This window comes from Pelodiscus sinensis, chromosome 1 (assembly GCF_052426305.1).
Source record: "Pelodiscus sinensis isolate ZL-2025 chromosome 1, ASM5242630v1, whole genome shotgun sequence".
NCBI classification, from domain to species: Eukaryota; Metazoa; Chordata; order Testudines; family Trionychidae; genus Pelodiscus; species Pelodiscus sinensis.
Genome location: NC_143052.1, coordinates 120,332,240 through 120,348,719, shown reverse-complemented (window position 1 = coordinate 120,348,719; position 16,480 = coordinate 120,332,240). Strand labels below are relative to the sequence as shown.

The 16,480-nt window shown below is 42.8% G+C and overlaps 1 protein-coding gene across 1 annotated transcript in view; it reads right to left on the bottom strand.

Moving 5' to 3' along the window:
* GYS2 (glycogen synthase 2) overlaps positions 1 to 6,185 on the bottom strand; it is a 64,003-nt gene extending 57,818 nt beyond the window's left edge. The window contains exon 1 of the mRNA XM_006127656.5: positions 5,631 to 6,185. Within this exon, the coding sequence (XP_006127718.1) occupies positions 5,631 to 5,751 (121 nt within the window). The 5' untranslated portion in view covers positions 5,752 to 6,185. The remainder of the gene's footprint in view (positions 1 to 5,630) is intronic.
* Positions 6,186 to 16,480: the final 10,295 nt, after the last annotated feature.

Below are 16,480 nucleotides of genomic sequence, written 5' to 3'. Positions count from 1 at the left end.
CACTCTAGCCAAAAGATAAAATGATATTGGATTGTAGGCATCAACAATATTATTTTTCAACTGGGTCCTGAGAAAGAAAGTTTGAAAAACCCTGTTCTAAGGCACCTTTTTGCCAGTATAACTGGCTCCATTCAGGGAGTTGTACTGGTGTAACTATTTGATTTAAAAAGGTTGTAACCATAACACAAAATAGTCACACCTGTGCAAAACCTGTGTCTAGGGTAGGCCCAAGGGACTGACTCAACCACCATTGACTATAACGGTGCACGATTGAGCCCTATTATACAGCAGCCTCCACAAGGAGTCTGTTTTCTATTTATTACTCGAGTCCTCTCTTCTCTGTGGCAAAAGACCCAGTCTTGGGACTAGTAACATATTTTGGGAACCAACCACTTAAAAAGGGAGATATTTTCAAAGGGAAGGAATGGCGGCAATGCCAGCACATGCTGAAAGGAGCTGCCATTTCTGCCTTTAAAAAGCTCTCCAGAAGCACAAGGAACACAACAGGAAGCAGCCGGTTAGGGAATGGAGCCAAGGGTGGATTGCATCCTTTTGCTGCCAGCTTCAATCACATTTGTGCTGATGCATTCTGCAGCAGCTGCAGGTGGTGGATCAGCGCCTTACGGAGCCCAGTACAGAGTTCATTGTAGTAATCTCAATGCAATGTCCCAAAAGCATGCATCTCGGTTACTAGGTCAATGCACATCATTCCTAAGATGATAAAACCAGCTGTGGCCATGTTAGCACATGACAGACTAGATCAAGGCTGGGAAGGTGTTACTGCTTTAAGATGAATAAGGGGAAAAAGGGAGGCTGATCAAAGAGCACCCCTTGTTGCGTGCTGTGTTGCATCAGGTCAGTCTGACAGGGCAAGTACAATTATAATGCACTGTTTTACTACCTCCATTAGAATAGGGAGTGAAAACATTAAAAATAATTAAGGCTTTGATTTCAAAGAATGCAGTAAAATCTGCAGAATGAACTTGCTACAAAAACCTGTGCATTGTCTGGCTACAGCAATTTCAGTTGTCCCTCTGTTGCCATGTGAAAGTGGGACTCGTGGGAACAGATGCCTCTGCATATATATAAGCCCCTAAGCTCTGGTGTGCAAGAGGATTGTGGGGAGCATTCTTCTGCTTCTCAGTCGGGGGCTATGTTTGAGGGTTTGCTTGCTTCTCTTGTGTACGCCCTCCCCCCGGCCCGACTGATTTTCCTGTGGGTCAGCAGCCCCTGACCCAAAAATGGTTCTCCACCCCTGCTTCATAAAAACAATGAAGGGAGAAATGGGAACAAATTTTGCAAAATTTGGATCTGAATCTCAAGTTCCCCCAAAGTTCAAAAGTGTTTTGACAGTTTTGGTCTGGCTCATTATAGAGATGGCAGACTAGCTGCCAATTTTGAATGCATGTTTGTTTTTAGATTCAGACATCCACTGAAGCTTAGTGTTGTTCAGAACTAAAATTTGAACTGTGGGATTTGGGGCAGTCTCTAGTTTAAGAGGTCATCTACCCTAAAGTTACCCTCTGTTGATAGCATATAAACTGATGTACAAAGTTCATATTTATACCCAGCGTGTGCTAAAAATCAATGTTCCACCATTCTCCCGAAAACATTTTGTTACGCAAATTGGTATTAGTCTAATAGCTCTCCCACTGACAATTTAAGCCAAATTCACTGACCTATTGATGTGATAGGTATCTTTCTGTTTTGATATTAACCTTCGCTAAATAATGATGGCAGAGAGAACTGGAACTTACTTTCTTCTTTATTTTATTCTCTCATCTCTTCCTTTTTTCTGTTCTTTTATTTATTATCTTTACTTCTTTTTAAACAACTGCTGTATCAACTGTCTGTTTCTGTGTGTGCTTCATAGCAGATGTAAAAATATGCCAAGAAAAATTTTCAGGAAACAAAAATAAAATTATTCCATTCAAAATTTTTAGTCAAAACTGAATAATTTTGAAATTTATTTCAATGCAGAACAAACCACCACTCCCTTTTCTTCTTGCTTTTTTTTTTTAAGCCACAACTCCTCCCTGCCCTTTTCCAAATAGAGTAGTAATGGAAAAATAAATATGCGAATGAAAAGGGAATAAAAACCTCACTTTTTTTTTAATTAAAGGGAAATGAGAGAAAGTGGGGTTTTCCCACTTAAAAAAAGTGAAATAATTTGTTGAGAAATCTCTTAAAATATGAAAACAGATTTTATTTAGTGAGAAAGTATTTATTTCATGGAAGAGACATTTTTGTAAAAAAAAAAATGCTGACCAATTGTAGTTTTCCTTTCTCTCCAGTGTATCATTCTCCTTCTTCTCTTTTCTACATGTTGTGCTCTTCCCATTCTATTTTTAAACACCTAGGCTATGTCTACACTGGCGCGATCTTGCGCCAGAGCTATGCAAATGAGGCTAAGCATGGAATATTGCCGAGCCTCATTTGCATATCTAATGAGCCGCCATTTTGCAGAAGAGGCTCTTGTGCAAGAAGGAGCTGTCTACACTGCCCCCTTCTTGAGCAAGAACAACCCTCTTGCACAATGCCGTTATTCCTGAAAATAATCAGCATAGTGGCATTGCTCAAGAAGGTTTTTCTTGCGCAAGAAGAGGCAAAAATGGTGGCTCATTAGATATGCAAATGAGGCTCGGCAATATTCCACGCTTAGCCTCATTTGCATTACACTGGCGCGATCTTGCGCCAGAGCTGACATAGCCCTAACGATTTCTCAGATACTCATGCATACTTAAATAAATAGGTACATAAACTACACACATACTATGTACCCACCGCTCATTCACTTGACCCCTGCATCTCCCAAAACTAATAAAACTCCCATCCCTGCTGGTGAGAGGAAAGAAAGAACTGCAGAGGAACAGCTGTTGAAAAGAAGAGGGCCAGAGAGATGGGAAGAAGTGATGCACGGGGAAGGTGAGCTGAGGTGAGGTAGATATTGAAGCTGGCATTTGGGTGGAGGTGTTAGCAGTGGCATTTCCAGGCAGCTTTGCATTATAAGCTTGAATGAACAGTGTTCCAGGTAGGGATGTGAACAACTAGCTGACCAGTTGCTCCCTGCCCCCTTGCTGCCTCTATCAGAAAGAGGCAGCGAGGGGTTCAAAGAGGCAGCACCATGTGGAGTCCAGAGTCAGCTAGAGACTCCCCCGCTGACCCGGGCTTTGTGCAGCACTGCCGCTTTGAAATGCCACCGGGCGCACGCTGGCTCCGCAATCCTGCAGCACTTGCACCTTGTGTTGTTGCTACACTCCAAAGGCGAAGGCACCCTTATCGACTAGTTCAATAGTCAATGCAAATTGCATCAACTATTAGATAAGTCCATTAATCTAAATTTAACATCCCTAGTTCCAGGAGCACTGTAATGGGCCTGAATACTGAGCTAGTAGATGTATATTTCTGTGATACAGAACTGGTCACCTGCCTGGAGTATTTTTTAAAACATTGCTCCCCTTTCTATCTTGATTTATACGATAGATTGAATCATACAGACAATATGTAAATATTAATCAAAATGCCTCAGTAAGTATAGTTAGCTGCAAAAAGAAGTCATTAGAAACTCTCAAAAGTAATGGAAGCTTCACTAATCCATGCTAATGACTATGGCAAGCAGCACAATGTGTCCGTTTTGTGCAAAAAGGAGTCTTTGCGCAAAACAGACACATTAACACTGCTTGGTTTTGTGCAAAAACCCTTGTGCAAAAACAGCTCAGAATAGATTATGCAAATGAAGCACGACAAAATGCTAATCAGCGCTTCATTTGCATTGCCTCTTCTGGCAAAAGCCGTAGTATAGACAAAGCCTCAGAGTGTTGTTACTGGGCATTAGCTTAAATGAAAACGAGACCCAAAGTTATCCTAGCTTATGTCTCTTCCTCCAGTCCTTTACCCCCAGCCAGGAAGGAATCCATCAATATTTAAATCTTAGGGCTTATAAGGGGCACGTATTTAGCCTAGTATTCTGTTCTTTCTTGTGCAAAGGAAGAAACTATATTTTTTCCTATGTCCTAACATTGCTTAGGCCTGTTTACCTATGACTCTAAAGTGCTCCCCACCCTTGCCCTGGGAGACATACAGCACCAGAGATTTCTCTAAGAACTACTGCTGTTTAGAAGAGTGAGGTCAGGCTATCAGGAAACATTATCAAAGTACATGACTTGGATGGCCCAAACAGACAGGCAAAATATCCATTACCTGAAGGAACCAAACCTACAAAGACTTTGCAAAAAACATGTGTTTAACTATATAAATAATAATTTGAACAAGCACTTCAAACCACAATGAGTTAACAGACAGTTTGTGAGAAGGCTCTGATGTAAGGTACTGTTTGCTATGGCTAATTCAATCAGTTCTAAGGTTCAGGTTGACAAAGGATCAGTTTGTTACTTGGTGCAACTGTTAACAAATTGTGTTCCAATTTGCGGAGCTCCAAATAATTTATCTGGGCTGTATCAGTAGAGTAGATCCATGTAGCTTCCCTGAGGTCAGTTGAGCTACTTCATTATGAATATGGCCTTTGGTATTGCTTTGTAAATGCACAGAAAAAATTTACACTGAAGAATTATTTTATACATTATACAGAACCCTTTAATTTAGCCAGATTTCTGCTGCCATCTACCTGCCAATTGCTTGCCACACACATTGGTAAAAGTAAGCACTATGCTCCAGGTAGAATGTTAGCCTTAAGACTATCTGTTCTTCTTCTAGGGTTCAGATGTTACTGATAATTACAATCTATTCCTCAACTAATCTTCTCTTTATTTACCACCCAGACAGCAAGATACACAATGTCAATCATTGACTTCTAGTAACTCATTTAGGCAGCAACTTTAGTGCCTTTTCCCCTTTGCTGAAGTAGAACAGAAATATAAAGCACTTCACATCTGAAGTGACTGAGAGAATTCATAGTAGCTAGAGCAATGTGCAGAGTTCAAACATGATCATGTGCACAAATCGTGAATGCTCGCGTGCAATATCTGCCTTTAGACATGCTTGTAAATATTTGGCTAGATTTTTTTAACTGGTGTAAATCAATGCAGCCCCATTGACTTCTGATCTCTACTCCTGACTTTAGTGGAATGATATTAATTTATACCAATTGAGAATCTGACCTTTCATTCTGCAAGGGAAAGCTGAAGAAAAATTATTGCACTTAAATATATTTGTGGTCTTATAAATACTTCTCTTCATGCTTTGCATTTGCAGAGATTTTCCATTGGTTAAAAAAAATAAGTCTCACGTACATGTACATCATTGTAATATAAACACAGTAACATCCATAAGTCTACACACACCTATACACAGCACTTACACACACATTTTTGTGGTGGGTACACAAACTGTACACAGAAAAATATGAATAGATGGGTTACACACATGCATTATGAACAAGCACACACAGATGTAGCACATATACAATCACACAAGTTTCCATGCTCATGCAGACTGACACACTTCTTTCAATACAATTCCTAAATGCTATCTGAATATAACATCTAGCTGCATTTACAAAGCATTCATTTCCACAGTTCTCACTTATTTACATTTGCATCCATTCCTCTGTCCCTCCCCACATACACACTCCCCCCAAACAATCATATTAATATGTAAAGTGCTGTACAGACCTTTATTGGTAACTTCCCAAGCCACTTCAAAGAGCAATAAATCCTCCACTGGCAGGTCTTCATCTTCCCACTGAGGAAGCCCATTAAGAGAGGTCACAGACAGTGATCTAACCAGAGTCATTTTGTTTAGCTCTTTCAATGCAGGCTACAACCTTTATTAAATTTATAGTTTTTTTGTTTCTCAGTTTGGTTTTGATTGGCCCAAATTGCCTGAGAGCCGGACTTGCCTGAGCAAATTTACTCCACTAGCTGGGAGCTAATGGGTTTAAACTGTCTGACTACGAGTCTTAAACTGGCTCAGTGAAATCCCATGGACATGCTAGGCAGCTGCTAGCAGAAATAGGAATTCAAAGCTGATCCAAGCAGGTCTTGGCTGTTCTGGGGAGCAGGCCTCTCAGTCAGAGGGAAATGAAGAGCAGCATCGGGTTTTTCAGTCACAGCTTTCAATATCCACCAGACTCAGGAGTAAGTGAAACTCATCAGCACTTTCCTGAGTGAACTCCCCTAGGGGAAAAATCTGTAAATTTGCCACCTGAGTTGAGCCCTGCCCCTTAACGGCTCCCACCAGGGCCCACCCCTTCATGTTACAGTTCACTGATCTTTCTGTCTGTCATGCACCTGACCAACATGATATCTAAGTACTTCCATGGATTCAGTCTCAGGGCTTTCAGATTTAAAGATTTTTTTTTTCAGCGCACCTGAGAAAATTTTTTGGATATTAACTAAGTTTGACAAATCCATAAATATTTGCTCACCTCCTTTACTAGCCTCAGTTACCTCACCCAGGCTTCTCTGTGGCTCTCCTAATATCTGACCCAAAGCCCACTTAGGTTAATGAATTGGTTTTAGATCAGACCTTAAACCCAGTTCAGTAAAACACTTAAACGGTCACTTTACTCTAAAGAGATGCTTGAGTGATTTCCTGAATCAAAGCCCTAATTCATCCTCTGGAGTTTCACTCTAGTTTTCTTAACACTCTTGCTTCTCTTTTTCTGGGTCCCCTCTAGCCTGGTTTTATTGAACTTCAATAGTAAAGATCCGAAAGGAGAACTTAATAAATCCTGCATTAAATTCACAGATATATTAAATAGTATGGCTTAGTAGTTAAAAAAAGAACAGGATTCTGAGTCAAGATTCAGGATTCTCTGCCACTTACTCACTTTGTGTCTATGAATAAGTCATTCAATTTTTTCTACGTTAGCTTCCCTATCCGCAATGTAGGGAAGATAAATAATAAATCTCAAAAGTGATGACGCACACTTCAGAGTGTTTGTCTATGATGTTGGTCTATTTGTAGGTATTTAAGTACAAATTATTTTAAAATAATGTCATCAGCACTATGATAATTTAAATATTCCTAGTGTTGTTATTAACACTTATTATTTATTTACTTACTGTAAACATGTATAAGGATGAAAACTAGTCTAAATTCTTCAAAGTCTCCTTACAAAAATGTCCATTTCCCCCCATTTCTCAGGAAAACAAGGAACAGGTCAGCAACTTTAAAACTGCAAAATGTTGATGAAAATGTTCATCAACATTTCATAGTTTGATTAAAAAGAAGGAGTAATGGAAATGTCCATTTTTTCTGTTTTGCAAAAAGTTCCAGGGATCACAGAGTTAATACAAGAATAACTCCTAGGGATGTAAAATGGTTAAAGATATAGATGTAACATAATGAAACGAATCTGAAGTTGAGAAAGGAAGGAGCATATTCTCATGGTTAGACCAGCAGACTAGGAGTCAGGATTTCTGGGTTCTGTTCACTACTCTGTAATCATTGTGATCTTGGGTAAGTCACTTGGCTTCTCTGTGCCTCAGTTTCTTCTGCTGTAAAATTGGGATAATGCCTACTACGTAAGCATGTTGTGAGCCTTAATTAGTTATTATCTGTTGAGCCCTTTGAGATCTTCAGGTGAAAGGTATGATAAATGCCAAATATTAAATATTATTATTCCATCTCAAGGAATAATGGCAAGCAAACTCAATGTGATTCTGGGCTGGGTACAAACTGCAGTATAAACTTTTCAAGTGACAGTCCCTGTGTATGTGACAGGGAGGCACTACATAGCACTGTTCCAGATCCTTTCATATTAGAAAGAAATTGTTTGCAAGGATGGTGGATAAAGCTTCCCCTGGGGAAGGCTAGGTCCTTGTCCTGCCTCTTCTGCCCTTGGCCCAACCCTCAATTCACCCCAGACTCTGCCCCTCCCCTTCCTCCTTTTCATCCCTGACTCAGATCTGTCCGCCACTCACCTCCTCGTTCCTGGCTCATGCCCATCCACCACTCACCTCCTCATTCCCCTGCCAAACCTCCCATGCCTTGTGTGAGACACACACCCTAAGCTGCCTGTTATTGGCTTGCCGCTCACCTGTTCCTCAACCCCTGTGCCCACCCATGGCTTGCCTCCTCGCTCCCACACCAAACCCTCTGCTGGCTCACTGCACCCCTCCTCACTCTGCTTCGTCCTGGGGAACAAGGATACACCCCACAAAATGTTCTGCCTGAATTGGTGATACAAATATTATTTCCCAAGTAAAATATCATTCCCCATCACATCTCTCCACCCAACATCCATCCCTGAAGACTCGCTAGCAGAAAATCCCCTTCCCCATACCTCTGATTTAATCCCTCCCAGAGCACTTCCCTGTTCTTCATCCTCCTTCAGGCTCTCAGGAAGGCTCCTCTAAATGACATCACTCCCTGGCAGCTGCAGTGCTTGCAGCTGAACATCCTCCAGGGGCAGAGGTTGTCCTGTGATCTCTGACTGAAAGTCAGTTGGTCATGGGGAAGTGGGTCCCCCTGGTGGTGCACTGAGTAGTCAGTTGGGGAATGGGTTCATCTTGGTTTTAAACATGGGTGGGTTTCCTCTGGTTGGCATGTGGGACTGGGTAGAGCAGCAGCTATCCCACTGGCTGGTGTGTGCACAAAAGTTGCCTGAACACTTAGGGTATGTCTACACTACAGAGTTTTTTTCAGAAAAACTTAAATTACATCCACACTGCAATTGCATTCTTCCGAAAGAAAATCAACAGAACAGATGGGTTTTTCCGGCACTGGTAATCCTCATTCCATGAGGAAGAAGCCTTTTTCCGAAAGAGCTCTTTTGGAAAAAGGCATGGGTGGACGTGGAAGAGGGAGTCCTTTCTAAAGAAGAGGAAAGAGGAAAAAGCACAGGTGCCCTGGTGGCCACTCCATCCATAGTAATCACAGCTTACATGTGAGATAGCGTCCATTCAGTGGACAGCTTTTGCTGTGTGGCTGCTCTCTTTCGGAAGAAGTTTTTCCAGAAGATCTCTTTTGAAAAAGCTTCTTCCGAAAGAAGCCTACAGTCTAAACTTTGCCTCAGAGTGGGGGAATGGTTCTCTCTAGACCTAGTGGATGGGTGTGAATGAGAATAGGTCTCCCCCTGCTTGGAGGAGAGCCACTTTCCCCTGCATGGTGGTGGCACTGGTGGTGAGGAAATATGCCTCTGGGCTCCATCCTAACAGCAGCTCTTCATACTGTGGTGTGGAGTTGGTAGGCAGGCACTGTTAGGAAGAGATATGGACTGCAACAGCTGCCATACTTACACCCAGTGCAGTGGCAACTTGCTCCTTTCTCCTTTGGCCCTGCTGGAGTGGTGAGGAGTAGGGATATGGTACTATTTAGTGCGCCCCCATGGGCTCCAAGAAACTCTGTTGGGGAACAAGAGGAGGGAGTACCCCTTGTAGTAGAGGCTGCAGCAAGGAGAGATGTGCCCATATAATGCCACCAGCCTGAGTGAGCGCCAGCCATCCAGTCTTAGTGAGGGGCTGAAAATCTTTACAGCAAAGGCCAACCTAAGAATTTTAGGGTGGGGCTAGAAAAGAATGTTTGTCAGGTATTCTAACCCAGCTGTACTGGGCTAGACTAATGATAATGGGGAAGATCAGCAAGATAATTCTTGGAAGGAACACTCAGACTTAACTGCTATATAAAAATGCTGTGTGTACGTGCATGTGTGTAAATATACCCCCACTCTCTCACCTTTTGGGTGTAGTGTACTGTCCCATGTAGTGGCACCAAGATCACTTACAGAGAGAATAATGAGTCTGCTCTACAGTCTTTGCTAATAAGCAGTTTGTTTTTAGGTCAGGAGGTAGATGCTCATGCACTAAGCTCCAGAAGTCCCCGGTTCAATTCCACCCCAGATTTTTACATTAAATCAGCTCATTAGCTGCTGTAGAAACAAAGCTTTGCTCCTTTCCATGATAGCTATTAGCTTATATGAGGCTAACTCTGTAAGGAACAGAACTAGAGTCTTACGTTAAAAAATAAAATGATCATTATGGAGCTTAAAGACACAGTTAACGGGCTCTTCTGTCAGCTCTTCAGGAAATACAGGAAATGTCCTGATAGTTCATGAGTATAAAACTAGTAGTAAAGGGATGAAACTGAGCAAAAGGAAATTTAGGCTGAAAATGTATATCCACTGAAATGTGTTAATCTCTCAAAAGGAAAAAGAGAGATGCTTTTGCCAGAGGCATTTAAAACTAGAATGGACAAGGCACTGGAAAATACTAGACATGGGACTGGGATCCAAAGTGTGGATCCAGATCTCAATATCAAATTACCGAAAGTTTGCGGGAGTCCACATCTTCATTCACCACTGCAATTATCCAGTCTGTACGATCAACAGAGTAATATCAGTGCAAAATGGAGTAATGCAGTAGTGAATCAGGCCCAGTCATGAACCGGTTTATTGTAGAGATGGGGGAAGAGGCAAACATTTGAATCTTAATCTGATTTTAGATTGTGACCTGTCCCTGTCCCAAAGTTCAGGGCTGTTCAGATCTGAGGGTTAACTCAGGCTCATCTCTAGAATTAGTAGGGTAGAAAATAATCCTGCACTGACAAGGAAATGGACAGCATGATAACCTTGTGGGCCTGGCTGATCTCACTTAAACTGGTATAAATCCACAGCAATTCCCTTGAAGACAAGAGGATTACCCAAATGTAGCCTGAGCACAAGTATAATATATTATTTTCCACCTCCGCTTTATAAGCAGATTCCTTGAGGCACATGCACACTTACATGGGCAGCATTTTGCATTTTTAAAATTCAGGGAATAGTTCTATGGAATAAAGGTTGGACCTCAGGATTCAGTGTCAAAATTATGTGCTCTGTGAGCAGCTCCACACTCAAGCACAACCCCATGATGGAAGGGAGAGGAAGCAGCTTATACGTTATACCCCGCTGTTCAGGTGCTGCCAGAGGCTAGTTCAATCCCCATTCCAGGTGGAGAAGCCCTAATTTGTGTCTCTTGTGCAATGGTTCTTAAAGGGCATTACTGGGTGCAAAGTCACCAGGGTTCCTGTCAACGTCTCCCCTTCTATTCCCTTCTCTTACCTACCGCTGACATAATTATGGTCCACCTAAGAAATCCCCCATTTCCATCATCTGTTGTGGAGGCAGCACACAATTGACAGATATGTGTGGCACATGTACCAGTGCTATTCATCTGAGGGGAGGGGAACTTGATAGTCCCTTTGTATCACTGCAGCTAGGCTAACTTTATATTTAGTGTCAGTTTCTCACTAAATCACAGAATTGCCAGCCCTAAGAGTTCAAACGTTATGAGTCAGCTCTCAGAACGTCTTGAAATTGGTAAAATCAGGAGAGTTTAAAAAATAATAATAATAACTTTTGAGATCATTTTATTTGCTTTCTGAAACCTATTGGGTGCACTCAGGTCACTTTCCTCCAAACCTGTGAGAGCAGAAACTTGCTTTAGTTGTTCAATGACAGCTGAGATTCTCGTGTAATCACATACCTTTAGGAACCGGACATTTTACAGACCACTGGCCATCTTGAGACATGCCATAATATTGTGTGTTAGCCATACTGATCAAACACAGCTGATCATTTAACACAGAACACAATATGGTTATTGTGTATTTTTCTTATAATATCCCAGCCTGTGTGTATATGCTGTACAACATGCGGCCAGCCAATATTTCAAGGAAAAGACTCCAACAGAGAACTAGAAAGAAACGCAGCATCGCTCGCACAACACACACATCGGTGGTGGTTTGGTGCTCGTCTTTTCTTAAACGCATTTGGGCCTCCTTCTCTGATGCCTTGCACCTTGTGTTGTCATTTGCTCTGCTGCAGTGCAAGATTGAGTCCTAGTGAATTAGATGTGCACTGTAAAAGGCTATGAAAAGTACAAAGCAGTGCAGCAGGCCCTTTGTTTTTATGCTCAATGTGTACCAGTAGAGGCCGCTACACACCTCTTTAAATTACTAGGTAGGCAAGCCAGTAAATCAATAACTTCACAATGAGGAATCTGGGAGGGCTTTCTCTGGAAGCAGTAGGCAACTTTCCTTTCTAACTAAGAGCCAGCGTATTTGATGTTTCAGCCACAGATCCTAACATATTTAGTGGCATGATCCTAGCTAAAAAAATGGCATTGGTCTCATAAGCATAAATACAGTAATTTATCACTGGAGCTGAATAAAGACATTAATTGGTTGGCACATTACAAAGCCAATTTCCCCTGCCTTTTACATCTGCATTTTCACATAAAAAGCTATGAATTGGACACATCCAGCCCACTTAACTAACTTCATTAACATTGGTCCTACAATTGACAAGTACTTTTTTTGCTGTTATGTATATCTTGGTTTCTGTTATTTCCATTCCAACTCATCTGATGAAGTGGGTTTTACCCACAAAATCTCATGATTCTGTATGTTTTTATAAGTCTCTAAGGGTATGTCTACACTACCCCGCTAGTTCGAACTAGGAAAACCTCATTTTACGAGGATTAAGCCTAGTTCGAACTTACTAGTTCGAATTAAGGGGTGTGTAGCCCCTTAATTCGAACTAATGGGAGGCTAGCCCTCCCCAGGTTTCCCTGGTGGCCACTCTGGCCAACACCAGGGAAACTCTATGCCCCCCTCCCGGCCCCGGCCCCCTTAAAGGGGCACAGGCTTGCTACGGTGCCCGTGCCAGGTGCAAGCCTGCCAGCACCCAGCCAGCAGACCCTGCACCTGGCACGGCACAGAGCCACCCACCCGATGTCCCGGGAGCTTGCCCTGGACCGCAAGAGGCGGGCACCTTCCTGGTCTAGTGCAGACATCGTGGACCTCGTCCACGATCTCCGCACTAGGCACAGGAAAGTGGCCGTCTAGGGCAGGAGAGCTGCCAGCCTGGCCACCCAGGAGCAGGTGTGCATGAAAATCAAGGGGGTCCACTGAGACCCCTGACCCTGAGCCCTGAGCTTACAATGGCCGTCCTGGGTCAGACCAAAGGTCCATCTAGCCCAGTAGCCTGTCTGCTGACAGCGGCCAACCCTAGGGACCCTGGAGGGGATGGACCGAAGACAGTGACCAAGCCATTTGTCTCGTGCCATCCCTCTCCAGCCTTCCACAAACTTTGGGCAGGGACACCACTCCTACCCCCTGGCTAAGACTACTCCATGGACCCAACCTCCATGACTTGATCTCACTTCCCTTTCAACTCTGTTCTAGTTGTAGCCTTCACAGCCTCCTGCAGCAAGGAGTTCCACAGGTTAACTATTTGCTTTTGGGAAGAAGAACAACTTTCTCTTACTAGTTTCAAGCCTGCTACCCATTCCTTTCCTTTGGTGTCCTCTAGTCCTTCTTTATGGGAACTCAGGAAGAACTTTTCTGAATGCACCCTCTCCACCCAACCCCTGCTTTTAGAGACCTCTATCCTGTCCCCCCTCCGTCTCCTCTTTTCTAAGCTGAACAGTCCCAGTCTCTGTAGCCTCTCTTCATCTGGGACCTGTTCCCAACCCCTGATCATGTTAGTTGCCCTCCCCTCTCCCAGCCTTTCTCTTCCCCTCTCCCACCTCCTTTTCCCAGTCTCCCCCAGTTTTGTTCAATAAAGACAGAGTCAATGTTGGAAGAAACGTTATCTTTATTTTGTACATCAATAAGAAGGGGGGCTAGGGAAGGGTAAGTGGAAGGAGGTGAGGGAGGAATGGGGTACGAGCCCCCGATGGGGAGGACTGGGCTGGCTCTGCGGGCTTCTGGGGTGGAAGCTCTCCTGCAGCCCCCCGATTGCCCCCTCTCCCCAGATGGCAGCCTGCGGCAAGTGCAGCCGGGCTGATGGCCGAGTGGTGTGATGTGCCCAGTGTGGGTACTCCGGGCAATCCAAGCCAGGACTGCTTTGCAAGGGAGGCACCCCTGAGAACTGTCTGTCCGGGGTGGGGGTCGGGACCCTTTAAGCACAGCCCTCAGCTAGCCTGAGACAGCATCTCCATGCTCTAAGTCCTCCTCTGATGCCCTGCCGGCACTGCTTCCGGCCATCCTTAAGCCCTGTTCAGGGTCCACTCAATGTGGACTTGCTAGTTCGAATTAGCAAAACGCTAATTCGAACTAGTTTTTAGTTCTAGACGCGTTAGTTCGAATTAGTTAATTCGAACTAAGCTAATTCGAACTAAGTTAGTTCGAATTAACGTTGTAGTGTAGACGTACCCCCCGAGACTTTCACAAAATAGGTAAGAATTGTTTTGCATTAAATTACATCAGGGAAATTGGATGTGTTGCATTTAAAGCTTTATAATGCCAACCTGTGGATTATTTTTAGTGGGGTGCTTTATAAACACTCTTCTTTGACATGCATCTGATGAAGTGGGTCTTTGCCCATGAAAGCTTATGCTCCAACACTTCTGTTAGTCTATAAGATGCCACAGGACTCCTCGCTGCTTTTGCAGATTGACAAACACGGCTACCCCTTTGAAACTCTACTTTGAAGCACACAGGCATCTAACTATTTATCATTGCATAACAGACATTTATACAAATAACAAGGGAAGAGAAAAGGCAAAAACTACAAAAATCCAAACCCCGACCATATACATACATACAACAATCAGTCAGAAGCTTTGCTAACCCCAATTATTCAAAAATCATGAGATTGGCTTAAAATAATGAGACTTTAAAAATAAACAATACAATTTTGGGGTGACACTTTTAATTTGTCTGTGCATACACATACACATATAATAACAGAGGATCTGTGGCTAAACTCTAAACTTATCCTGAAACAATGACACTCTGCAAATAAATACATAAATACATAAAAAGCTTTAGCTATGTTTATTATGAAATAGGCCATGTTGGAGCAACAAGGTATATGTAATTCATCTGTTTATATGGACCAGTTTCAAAATGTTCATCTTGGTGAAATCCTGGCTCCACAGAAGTTGCTGGCAAAATTCCCATCAGGTTCAATGAGGCCAAGATCTTTCCGCTTCTTTGAAGGTGCAGTTTGAAGGAATTGTAGGTACAATTTGCACCTATCCCTCAGTTGTGGGGTCAAATCTAGTAGTGAGAAGTGGGACGACTCAGATTTGCTCTATAAACAGAGAAGCCAGAACTCTTGAAGACACTGGTACTTTCAGAGTCTTACCCTGCATATTAAATCACATGGGCTTTAATTTTTTTGACAGCCTGTAGGAGAATAATATGTCAGTCAACATTTGCAAACTTAAAAGTGGCTTGTTGAACGTTTGCTGTCCAGGGTAGAACATGCCCATTTTTTAAAGCAGTTGTGCATTTTTCATTATAGATTTGTGTTCCTATGAAACTGCGTAACACAAGCCCATTGTAACCTATGCACTTATGCTACTTGCATAGAGACTAGTTAAAACATAAAGCTACTTTTCAACTACAGCAGCATCATTACTATTTCACTACGGAATATTTGTAAAGACTGTGTAAGGACTGCAGGATTGAGCCCTAAGAAGGGGAGAACTGATTAGTTGCTCACACCTGTCACAGAGTCTCAGAGGTGTAATTTAAAAAAAAAAGAGTAATCCTAGAGCACTGTAGAGACTAACAAAAAATATATAGTATCACGAGCTTTTGTGGGCAAAACCCACTAGGCAATTGAATACCCCCTCTTAGCTGCTCACCAGATTGCTGTGAGGAGATCCAACCACCAAAGCTCATATGTATTCAGCCAGCTGTGTCTGTCCTGGGGATCAAAGACACACTCTTGAGGTGTGTATTTTCTATCTAATACCTCCTCCTGAGAGCTGAAATCTTTCATACCTGATGCCTAGTCCATGATATCAGTGCTGAGTTTGACCCCCTCAGACACCATTTTAGTTCAAACACACCCCTTTCCAGATCACCAGGCATGTGGGGTGTTTTGTGTCTACAGGTTAGCACTTTAACAGGCACACACAGCAGGTGTAGCACATATCACACATAGGATTACTTTGCACAGGATTCTAAAATACCGTTGCTTTTTACGGAAGCATGAAAAATATATGCAGGCAGTGTTCCCTGTATGCTGGGCACTTGTGCAGCAGCTAGGGAAAGATTCAAATGCTGCCCAGCTGCTTAGCAGAGCACCCGCAGCAATGTTTTTGTTTCTACTGGTGGTGCACATTCACACATGCTCAGTGCACATAAAATTATTCTGCACATGGATTGAAAAATCTGCACATGCATGGGAAAGATCAGAGGGAACATTGCATACAGGGTACATAACATACAGAGAAAACAAACATTCTGAACAAAATTCCCCCTCATTCTAGCTCTTAAGAGTCCTCAGTGGTCTGTCTGAGTTCATGTAGGGTTCTCCCTGCCTTATCAGGCTAATACAGCATTTTCTCGCTGCTTGAGCTGGTGAAAAAGGCCCAAGACTACAACCATTAGCATGTGCTGTTCTTGTTATAACCTTTCAGTCCTTCTATCTGGGATCAGCCATCTCAGGTGATCCCAGAGTCCTGCCAGGAGACTTTGTTGCCAGATTCTGACAACCAATTCTACAGAGTAGGAGCCAGTGTACTGACTAGGAAGGCTGTATTTGAATAGAAAGACACACTTGTTCAATGACTGTGCA